The sequence below is a fragment of the Mytilus galloprovincialis genome, chromosome 14, assembly GCF_965363235.1.
Source record: "Mytilus galloprovincialis chromosome 14, xbMytGall1.hap1.1, whole genome shotgun sequence".
NCBI classification, from domain to species: Eukaryota; Metazoa; Mollusca; class Bivalvia; order Mytilida; family Mytilidae; genus Mytilus; species Mytilus galloprovincialis.
The window spans coordinates 3,058,079-3,070,058 of record NC_134851.1 but is presented as its reverse complement, the minus strand read 5'-3'; the positions used below and the strand labels follow the sequence as shown (position 1 = coordinate 3,070,058).

Sequence of the window (11,980 nt, the reverse complement as noted above, 5' to 3'; positions counted from 1 at the left end):
CCGACTTGTTTCTTTATTATTATGAGGCTGACTTCATGCAGGAACTTCTGAGGAAGAAAGATAAGAAGTTAGCAATATCCTTTAACTCTACATTTCGCTACAAAGATGATGTTCTTTCACTAAATAATTCAAAATTTGGTGACTATGTGGAACGCATCTATCCAATCGAGCTAGAGATAAAGGATACTACAGATACAGTTAAGTCGGCCTCATATCTTGACTTACATCTAGAAATTGACAATGAGGGTCGGTTGAAATCAAAACTTTACGACAAAAGAGATGATTTCAACTTTCCAATTGTGAACTTTCCATTTCTAAGTAGCAACATTCCAGCAGCACCTGCATACGGGGTATATATCTCCCAATTGATACGATATTCCCGTGCTTGTATTTCCTATCATGATTTTCTTGATAGAGGATTGCTGCTCATAAGGAAGCTATTAAACCAAGAGTTCAAAATGGTGAAGTTGAAATCATCCCTTCGTAAATTTTACGGACGCCATCACGAGTTGGTTGACCGTTATGGAATAACCGTTTCACAAATGATATCGGATATGTTCCTTACGTCATATAACTACAATCCCCTTCCCTTTCATGAATGTGACCTACCGAATTAGACTATTTACCGGATTTGTTATCACATAAGCAACACGACGGGTGCCACATGTGGAGCAGGATCTGCTTACCCTTCCAGAGCGCCTGAGATCACCCCTAGTTTTTTGGTGGGGTTCGTGTTGTTTATTCTTTAGTTTTCTATGTCGTGTCGTGTGTGCTGTTGTTTGTTTGTCCTTTTCATTTTTAGCCATGGCGTTGTCAGTTTGTTTTAGATTTATGAGTTTGACTGTCCCTTTGGTATCTTTCGTCCCTCTTTTATAAACTTCGGAGTTTGAAGGTAAACGAATGATGAACAGTAATGCAATGGTCGTCAGGTAAACAATAGACATGTTCATTTTAGACTGGTTTAAGTATATTAACCTTGTTTTACTACGTGGTTGAAAAATTAAAATGGAAAATCAAGAAGTTTTAGTATGATTGCCTCTGAAACGATTCCCCACTAGAGACAAAAGTAAGTAGAAGTATGGAACTATATTATGGTCACCATACGGTCTTCAACAATGAGCGAAACCCATACCGCAATACAAACGTAAAAAACAAAAAACAGCAAGATTTATGTACAAAACAATAAACAAATAAAACATATCTGATAATCAGAAACAATCCATTTTCTTCTATGGTTTATCGTCCAGGTATATGAACCCAGCCTGTGATCATTGTAGTTGGCAATGTTGTTGAATCTGAAAGAAAAAAATGCCTTTTAATTAATGTTCTCAAAAATTTGATATATATAAGCAAGTATGCAGCTACTGCTACTAACATTAACGGAATTAATGTTACTTTAACGGATGCGCATTTGGACGATTAAGTCTACTTGGTGGTGCTCAAGGTCAAAATATTTGAAAATCCAAACGTAGTAAAAAATAAAGACATCGGACTCGGACTTCTCTTGAACTGAATTTTAATGTGCGTATTGTTATGCGTTTACTTTTCTACATTGGCTAGAGGTATAGGGGGAGGGTTGAGATCTCATAAACATGTTTAACCCCGCCGCAATTTTGCGCCTGTCCCAAGTCAGGAGCCTTTGGCCTTTGTTCGTCTTGTATGATTTTTAATTTTAGTTTCTTGTGTATAATTCGGAGTTTAGTATGACGTCCATTATCACTGTACTAGTATACATATTTTAGGGGCCAGCTGAAGGACACCTACAGGTGCGGGAATTCTCGCTACATTGAAGACCCATTGGTGGCCTTCGGTCGGGTTGTTGTCGCTTTGACACATTCCCCATTTCCTTTCTCAATTTTAACAGAAGTATACCGCTGTTCAAAACTCGTAAATCTATGGACAAAATCAAAAACAAAATCGGGGTAACAAACTAAAACTGAGGAAAACGCATTAAATATAAGAGGAGAACAACGACACAACGTTAAAATGTAACACACACAATAAAACGGACTGAGCATTAGACAAAATCCGATGAGAATAACAAATTTAACATCAAAACCAAATACATGAATTTGGAATAGAAAAGTACCGTAACACGTCTTATTGTGTCTTATTGTGTCTTATTGTGTGGCCATATTCCTGACTTGGTACAGGACATTTTTAAAGAAAAAAATGGTGGGTTGAACCTGGTTTTGTGGCATGCCAAACCTCGCACTTTAATGACAATGTTAAATATAACATTAAAATGACAACATAATATTACAGGACTACAATACAAATAAAAAGGACAACATATTATATAAAGAAACACATGAATAATAGCTAACAAAAGGCATCAGGTTTAAAATTCAATACACCAGAAACGCGCCTCGTCCACACAAGACTCACCAGTGACGCCCAGATATACAAGTTCGAAAGTAAAAAAAAGTACAAAGTTGTACAGCACTGAGGATCAAAAGTTCAAAAAGGTTGTGCCAAATACGGATAGGGTTATCTGCTTGGGATAAGAACATCCTTATTATTTAGAAAAAATTATGCTATTGCAAACAGTAAATTACATGACAAGACTGAAGTATTTTAACTAATTACAGAAAACAAAACCCGGATACATTACAAAGACCAACACAAAAAATAGACACACCCGACTTAGTAAAGTTCTCAACGCAAAAAGTGAAACAAGTGACGTCACATACGAAGTGGTGAAAAGGCACAAAAATTACGTCATATTTGAAATTCTGAAACAGCACACAAATGACGTCATTTGAATTACTAAAACTATATCTCAAAAGTAAGATAGAATTAGGATTGATTCCACAAACGTGAAGAGCTAATTATAAATATGTGTGCTTTTTTTATCATTGGTTTACTGTATATTTTCCCACAGTACTTGTTTCCTTGAACATCTTATTCATTTTAGTCTTGAAGATTGAATTTGTGTGTATTTTATATTAGAGCAAACATAAGCTGAAAACCAAACATTTTGCTGTTTGTGTAAACACGAAATCATCCTTATATATATGTGCGTCTGACGAACTAAGTTATAAGCCAAGTATCTTTTTCGAGTTGATACATATTTTGAAGACCGTGTTAATTAAAATATCGTGCTGTTTTCTAATGTGTGTATAAGGCAATTGATTTCAAAAAGTTCATTTATATGTGTGTTGGCGTTTGTTTTTGTTCCAGCTCAGTGTTTCTGTTGTTCCGTTGTTTTCCTCTTTTAGTTGATGTGTGTCCTTTGGTTTAAGTTTGTAACCCGGATTTGATTTCTCTTAATCGATTTATGACTTTTGAACATCGGTATACTACCGTTGCTTTTATGATGAACTATCATATCAAACTGGGGACAAATACAGTATAATAAACTCATCATATATACCAGGATCAAAATTCGATAGTTACGCCAGACGCGCGTTTCGTCTAAAAAAAAACAACATCAGTGACGCTCGAATGAAAAAAATTGTTTAAAGGGTCAAATAGAGTACAAAGTTGAAGAGCAAATATGCCACTGCTGGTGGACGTTTTGTTTCTGTTGGTATATCCAGTTCAGTAGTCCACACTCTTGTATTGACATGAACTTTCATTGATAGGTTCATTTTTTCTAAATTTACTATGTATGAAATGCTCAATCATTTTAAACACTTACGTTTTTCTATCCATTGAGTTATGGTTTGCAATAGCCGTATTTGGTATTGAAATTTTGTTTTTCAAAGTTGTACAACTTCATTTTTTTAGCTTTCCAATTGTTTTCAACTGAGCAACACTGATGAGTCTTATGAAAACAAAATGATGGGCGTTTGATGTGCTAAATTATAAGCCTGGTATCTCTGATGAGTTTTTTTTTACATTTACCTATTCCTATTTTCGATGTGTCCAGTACGATCTGACATTGTTTTCCTGAATATATGATTCTACCGTTATCTGAGCTAGGGCAGAAGCACTGGTAACTATTCTGTGTATTTCTACATATACCATTGTTAATGCATGGCGAGCTCTGACATTTACCTGTACCTATAAAGTAAAGAAAATGTGCAAATTTAACATAATTGAATTCCAAAACTTGTCCTAAGTTAGAAGCATTAAATTCTGTGGTTGTCATTTATTTTTGTATATCAAATTTGTTTTTCATTGATTATTTTGTACAAAAATATGGCGATTAGTATTCTCACTTGAATTGTTATGTCGAAGGCGTTTGGTACCTTTCTATGCGGTGTGGGTTTGCTAGACGTTAAAGACATACGCAAGGACGCATCAAGAAATTTATTTTTGACAATTTATGCTAAAAAAGTACAAAAAGGGGGCATTTTTACTGTCAGCTTGGGTTGAGCAGTTTTTCAGTAAAACATGGATTGAAAACTGTCAAAGTCCCATACAAATCAGTCATTTAAATTTTGAGAAACACGAGATCTAGGTCTTTTACAATAGATAAGAAAATAAAGAATCCCGGATTAGTAATAAAATACATTTTTTGTCTTATCTAAAACTTGATTATACTTGTTTCATATGCATAGTTCATCTAGTTATACTATAACAAAAGTAAAACGTTCACTTTTAAGTTCTCTCACAAGTTATATTAAGAACATATCGTACATTTAAAACATTTAAAAATTAAGGATGAATTGAAAGAAGGTTGTTACCATTTTTTCCTTTAAAAATGCCCTGTACCAAGTCAGGAATATGGCCATTGTTATAATATAGTTTCTGTGTGTATTACATTATAACGTTGTGTCGTTTGTTTTCTCTTATTTTTGAGTGTAAATTCACATTGCGATAAGACGTGTCACGGTACTTGTCTATCCCAAATTCATGTATTTGGTTTTGATGTTATATATATATATGTTATATTTGTTATTCTCGTGGGATTTTGTCTATGTGTGTTACATTTTAGTGTTATGTCGTTGTTCTCTTATATTTAATGCGTTTCCCTCGGTTTTAGTTTGTTACCCCGATTTTGTTTTTTGTCCATGGATTTATGAGTTTTGAACAGCGGTATACTACTGTTGCCTTTATTGTTTACTAAATTAACAATGAGTAAGCTCACATAACCTATACATTAAGAAGGGAAGATATTGTAACTTTGATATAAGTGAAAGAAATTGAAAGTTATGTTAATATGCTGTTAAAGATGAAACCCATCTTAATTTTATATATACAATGACTGAGTGAGTGAAAGCAGGTGAAATTACTCGTTAAGAAGAAATAAAAAAAAAAAATGCTTTTATTTGAGAAAACATATCCCTTACTGAAAAATCAGCCTTCTGGCGAACTGTTGCGGCAGATCTGCCGCAAACACTGCGGTAAGGTTGCTGCAAATAGTTTGCGGCAACTTCACCGCGACTTTTTACCATGCAAATGAAGGTTGCGGCAGACTTGCCGCAAAGTTTGATAGCCTTATATAGTTTGTGGTGAACTTCTGGCGAATATTTGTGGTGACCCTCTGGCGAACTCTGATAGCCTTATATAGTTTGTGGCGAACTTCTGGCAATTTTTGCGGTGAACTTCCGGCAAACTTTCAAAGCCTTATATAGTTTGCTGTGAACTTCTGGCAAATCAAGTGATAATGATGCCCTCATATAATGACTACCTTTATATGTTGTTTTTTTTTCAAAACTGTATGTCTTTTTCAAAATGATGTACATGTGGATCAAAATTAATTATTATGACCAATAACTGATATTTACCTGCTCACCTTCTGATCAAATTACATTTTTAAAGAAATGTGAAAGAGAGAAATAAAAGTTGTGACCACAATAAAAACAATGTAGGTACATGCATGTATATTTATTAATTTACTCAGTGCATAATTCAGAATGAGCTGATTAATTTCTTAACAGATGCATATGTATGAAAAAAACAAGAACAGATCTGTCTTTATAAGGCCAATTATAAAGAAACTGGGATTAACATGATTAAGGCATTTCAACATTAAGCATAAAATCATATCTAAAATATAAATCTGACAAATGTGATTAAACAATATAGAATTACAAATTGTTTTGAAGACTTTTCCTGCAAAACATCATTATCCACAAAGTTTAAGATTACAACTGTAATGATGTTTCTCTAAGGGCAATAAGAGTGTAACACAATCTTTATTTCAAAATGGGGGTTCTTTGACATAATTTTTGTACCAATAATAGCAAATTAACATGCAAAAACTGTCTAAATTAACTTACAAAGAGATGATCAATGATGCAAGGCCTGTTCAAGGAACTAATTGAATCATATATAACTCAGACATTCTATCATATATAACATCCATTTACTTTTAACATGAAAACACAAACATTAAAAACTCCCTCCTATTTCAAATTCAAAGAAGCAGGAAGTCTGATTTTAGTGCAGGGAGCATGCTCAGTATGCTATAAAGTTTACGGCGAAGTTCCAGCAAACTTTAGGACTCCTTTAAAGTTTGTTTACAAATTTCCTTCAAATTTAAGAAAGTTAAGAGTTTGCGGCAACCTTGCGGCAAACTTTTACATATGTTTGCCGAAAGGTCGCTGCTAGCGGCAAACACTGGTGAACAACTTTCAGGTCTTCTGGCGAACTAAAAAGATTGCCGCAAGGTTGCAGCAATGTTTCTCTTTTCATAAGGGCATGCATACACAAATTGAAAACGTAGTTGAAAATTTGATAACAAAATGCTTAAAACACAACGATTCGCCGTTCTATTATTTGAATTTGCCTATACCTTGCATTGTATTTAATGTTGTTATGGGTAATGGTGATGGTGTTGTTGTTGTTGTTGTTGTTGTTGTTGTTGATATAAGCTGCGAAGACGATGAAACAGACGACTTCTGACTGCAGGATCCATCTGGCTGCACTGGATGTCCAATCAACCCAAATCGCATTGATATATGGTTATGGAATTTGATTGGATTTATACGTAGACATTTTACAACAAAAGGTTCGTCAAACGTATTTGTAACTTTTGTGTTTTCGTCGGAGTTGCCTGTAAATAGCTATGAAAAAAATAGAAATAAGTTTTAATCATGTTAATTATATATAACCATACTAAGATTTCTTGACTAATAATATTTTCATGACATAAAAAGTTTAATGTTTGTCTTACAAAGTACGTACGCAAGTAAATTAGTTAGTAAGTAAAAACTTATTAAAGGAAAGTAAGCAAGCAAGGAGGTTAGTTAGTAAATAAAAACTTATCAAAGAAAAGTAAGCAAGCAAGTTAGGAAGTCTGAAGGGGTAACATTTGGGCATACATTCTACTTTTCTAGATTATTGAACTGGTATTTAGTTTTTTGTGCAATGTTACTTTTACGGAAATAATAAATAATAAAAGCTAATTAAAACAGTCTGGACGATAAATAGACTAAATTTCATTGTTATATTAGAATTCATCGTCTACAATATATTCTATAAAATATGTATACAATAAGAATGAACAAAAACATTGAAAGAGATAGTGGATGATTAAGATGACTAAGATATACTAATGGATGAGTTGAAGTACATATAGATGGCCGGCTGTATGAACAATTAATGAATTGATTTGTAGCTTTAAGGGGAACAAATAAGTCAATAAATGACAATTGCCACCAACACAGAGAGTTATCAATGTCTTCAACACGTATGTAAAATCATGTTGCATGTTAGACGTAAGGTGAAAAAGTCATATGTAGTACGAATCTACCTACAGCACCGCTTTTACTATCTAGTGTCCGCCAGCTGTTGCAATCATCACTATAAAGTATGCGATAAGACTCAACCCATTCCTGGCAACAACCATATCTACCTTGAGTTACTATGCCTGTTAAGTTGAAACTCTTCTTCATTTTTATCTAAAAAAAAAAAACAACAATGAAATGTATTACGTATTTTTCGAAGCTAAAATTAATAAGTGTGCAATTTGTGGTGCGCAGTTAGTACCTATATGAATTCCGAAAACGTAAGGTCAATTTTATGTTTTATAATAATAAGATCAATCTTGCCATAACGAACAGAAAAATTGTCACACATGAAATTTAAAACCATATTCATATTTTAATGTTTTTTCTTTATTTTATAATTGAATTTGATTGCTGATTATAATAGTCTCCTTGGTATCTTTTTTTGTTATATTAAGGTTTTGTTTGATAAAAATAAATGTCACTCGCGCACCGTATAAACATAATCTTTTCGCAAATTAAAACATGTTCTGTGCACATTGCAGAAAGACAGGGTGAGGTTTCGTGTGTTCAATCAACGCAAACATTTATTTGTGTAAAATACTTGTACCTTATCAAATATAATACATGTACCTCTATGAATTGACGAAAATTATTAAAGTTAGCAGACCATGACCCCATATGTGTCACTCCATCACTGCTGCTGTACTCTTTAGCGTCAATTAGTCCCCTTGATACACTAAAATCGTGTACTGTATCACCATGGTAAAGTTCACTTGATGATCGGATGATGACGTCATTATAATGAGTTTTTAAAATATCCGCATCACAATTACCAGCTAGATTAAAAAAGAAATGACGCAATTAGAAAATAATCATTTTTATTATCTACTATCATCTTAAAAAGTTGAATTTCATTGTTATCGGCTGTTTGACATATTGGACACAGTCAGATATTGAGATAAGTATCTCGTATCATCATGATGGATAGTTTCAATGTTAACTTGTTCATTTGAATCTTTTTCTTTTATATCAAAAGAGCTACACTTATGGTTAGACAGAAAATATCATTTTATAACGCTTGTAAATTCACCATTTGAAACTTGTTTATTTTGCCTGACGTGTTCATTTTGCTAGTTTACATTTTTCTCGACATTTTTGTTAAGGGGCCAGATGAAGCACGCCTCCTGGTACTGGAATTTCTCGCTGTATTGAAGACCCATTGGTGGACCTCGGCTATTTTTCGCTCTTTGGTCGAGTTGTTTTCTCATTGAAACATTCCCCATTTCCATTCTCTTTATGTATTTTGTCATTTGAAGTATATAGAGTAAAATTCAAATCTTACCGTTATTTTGGTCATGAGCCAGTATAAAACGTTTATGAGGGAATCTTTTTCTTACAGCTGTGCTCAATGTTAGAACACTAATGGAAAGTATAACTCTAAGGGATATATATTTCTACAAAAGAAAATATTTTAGAAAAAACATAAACATAAGGAAATATATTAACCTTTCAGTTGATAATTGCTACTTCTGGGTAAATAAAGTGAAGCTATTTGTTAAGAAATAATGAATCATGCTTTATTTGTTTTATTTGCTTGTTGTTGCTTGCTTTACGTTAAGTAGCAAGTATTTCTTTTATAATCACGTCGAGAAAAACCATAAAATAATAGGAAAATGTGCAAGGGAGATGGACCGGGATACAGGGCTCGGAATTTAAACCGGCAAATGACGGTGGGCTGGTTTTGTTTTGTATGATAAACATTTTGAAAAGATCGCATTGATAAGTGTGAATTGTGTTTGAAACCCAATATTTTACTCGAAAGCGAACCATAGGTTTCCAAATTATTCAGCGTTTTTTTGAATTTGGTAATAAGTCAGTGGTTAGCCAAGTTTACATTTATCGATTGAAAGCCTAGATATATGACTTATTCGTGGATTTAATACTGGCGTAACACAGATTATGCCTAGAGTTTATCAAGAATTCCTTATCCTTTAGATGTGTTTGTTGTTGTTATATTTTACTTTTATATACGATTGTTTCATGAACTATTGTTTGGTGGTTTTTCGTTGTTGTAACTTTAGGTCATTGTTTTCTGTATAACTACACAGCTACGTACCTCAGAGTATTACCGGTATCTCAGTTCATGAATATAGAAATCGGTTGAGACATTACTACAATCGTATAAAGGATGACAGCTGTAGAAATATTAGTATTAAAATAAATAACAAAAAGAGGACAGGATTAACTTACTTATGCTTAAATTTCTTATAAGTTAAAAAAAATAAAATTGAAAAAAAATGTGCTAGTTTTTCTGGGACAATCTTTTCAAAACTTACCATAGTTAAAGTATTGAGAGATTGTCAGCGTACACCTACGTTCTACAAATCTCTAGTGTTGTCATTTAGGTTTCTTATCAGGACTTACTGTAGACGTCATGCGTGATTTTAGATAAACTTGTAATAAAATTGGGTTATAGAAACAGAATATTATTTCAAAATAAGTACTTTAAAAACTTAGGCCCAGAAAAAGAAATTCATTATGATTGCAGCAATTCAATAAAAAGTCTCATTTCAAACTCCTCGTCAATACAAAGAATTTAAAGCAAAAGACATACACTAATGATAATAAACCCATGAAAATTCCCCACAAAAAATGACAGGATCCGGTGTATAGATGTAACACTCGTAATTGGTTATCTCATGTCAGGAAAGTTGTTACCTCTTGTTCGATCTTTGCTGCATGTGTATTACGTCAGGCCAAATCGGTAAAAAAAAATACCAACCAGACGATAAGAATTACGCACATACATGTACTCTAATAGTATAGTATACAGGATCTAAGCATATCGACAAAATTTTAATAGAAGATGAGCGAAGACAACGCCTTGCCCTAAAGCAGAAAAGGCAATAATTCGTTTTGCTCACACATTGTTGACAATATAAAGTAATATTATGCGACTTACATACAAGTGAGAGGTTTAGCGAGTTTGAAGACCAGGTTTGATTTAACGGGCCATTTTCAACATCAGGAAAAAACTGTTCCAAGTTGGGAATACGACAATTGGTTTCCTTTGGTTTGATTTGTTTGAGGTTTGGATTTTGCCATTTGTTAAGGGACTTTCCGTTTTTTACTTTCCTTGAAGCTCTTTTTTTGTGTATTTTACTTTTTTTTATTAATAGAATAGAGAATGCAAAAGGAGAATGTGTCATAGTGACATCAACCCGATCAAAGAGCAGAAAACACATTATTCAACGCAACAAGAAATTCCTGCACACTGAAGTGGTCTGCAGCTGGCCTCTAGTTATGTGAAATCGACACCATTGTACACTTCGAAAGATACAAATGTACCCAAATTTTAAAAATCACACACAAGTCTAACAAAGGCTATATATTCCTGATTAGGGACAGGTTCACAAATGGGGCTTAAAGGCTAAAGCTTAACCTTTCCCATACACCTCAGTCTAGCCACGCAATGTAGAATATACACTGAAAGCACAGTGCGTGAATACGCACAGACAAACACATCATGGCAGGCACTAACACAATCCTATATACTTTATTGTTATGTTAAGGTTCTTATGAAGGTTTTGAAAGACAAATGACGTGAGGCTGTACGGTATTAATAAATAGGCAGTGGTTATTTTGCCGGCTCTGATTTAAATATCCATTCCTTATTCAAGCCGGAAAAATAGCATATCATAGTTCTATAGAAATTTCCATTTTGACGGCACTTGCAATATATAGTTTTTTTTTTTTTATTTTCGGCAGGTTCTTTGAAAAGAGTTGAATATAATATTCATTATTTGAAAAGTAGGCCCATACTATGAAAATATGCTGCGGTCTGCGGACAACATAAAAGAATCAAATAATTACTGATATGTACTAGCAGCAAGGACGTACGTCCTTGCTAGCAGTTATCAGCTGGTTATATAAGAAAACAGCTAACAATATTTGAGATACATCAATGATTGTTTAAAACATTTATCATTCAAAGAATGAATAACCATTCAGACCACTCTCCACCAAAGGAAAAGAATGACGGAGAAGTTTAAACTAAAGTCCGAATTAAAAGTAATGAATTATAGTTATCCCGTACCATTGTAAACTCGTACCAACGTCAACTCGTACCACTTTACAAAAACTCGTACCAATGCAAACTCGTACCACTGCTAACTCGTACCAACTTATTTAAATGGTGTTTAATGATGTATGTAATTTACTTTCACTCAATACCTCTCAAGTCTGTAAAATGTATATAATTTGAAAGTACAATGACCAATTTGCAGCTAATTTTCCCTGTCTATTGGATAGAAAATACCGTGGCAGATTTGCTTTGTTGTCTCCTTTGACTTTTT

General features: G+C 33.4%; 1 protein-coding gene across 1 annotated transcript; it reads right to left on the bottom strand.

Moving 5' to 3' along the window:
• Positions 1-1,152: 1,152 nt before the first annotated feature.
• LOC143059352 (uncharacterized) lies at positions 1,153-10,060 on the bottom strand. Its single transcript, XM_076232834.1, has 7 exons — positions 9,962-10,060; positions 8,968-9,079; positions 8,256-8,461; positions 7,653-7,796; positions 6,689-6,959; positions 3,850-4,008; positions 1,153-1,295 (listed from the first exon to the last, which is right to left on the bottom strand). Exons 1-7 carry the CDS (start codon positions 9,962-9,964, stop codon positions 1,237-1,239), a joined length of 954 nt encoding a protein of 317 aa, XP_076088949.1. The 5' UTR covers positions 9,965-10,060; the 3' UTR covers positions 1,153-1,236.
• Between the last annotated feature and the right edge of the window lie 1,920 nt (positions 10,061-11,980).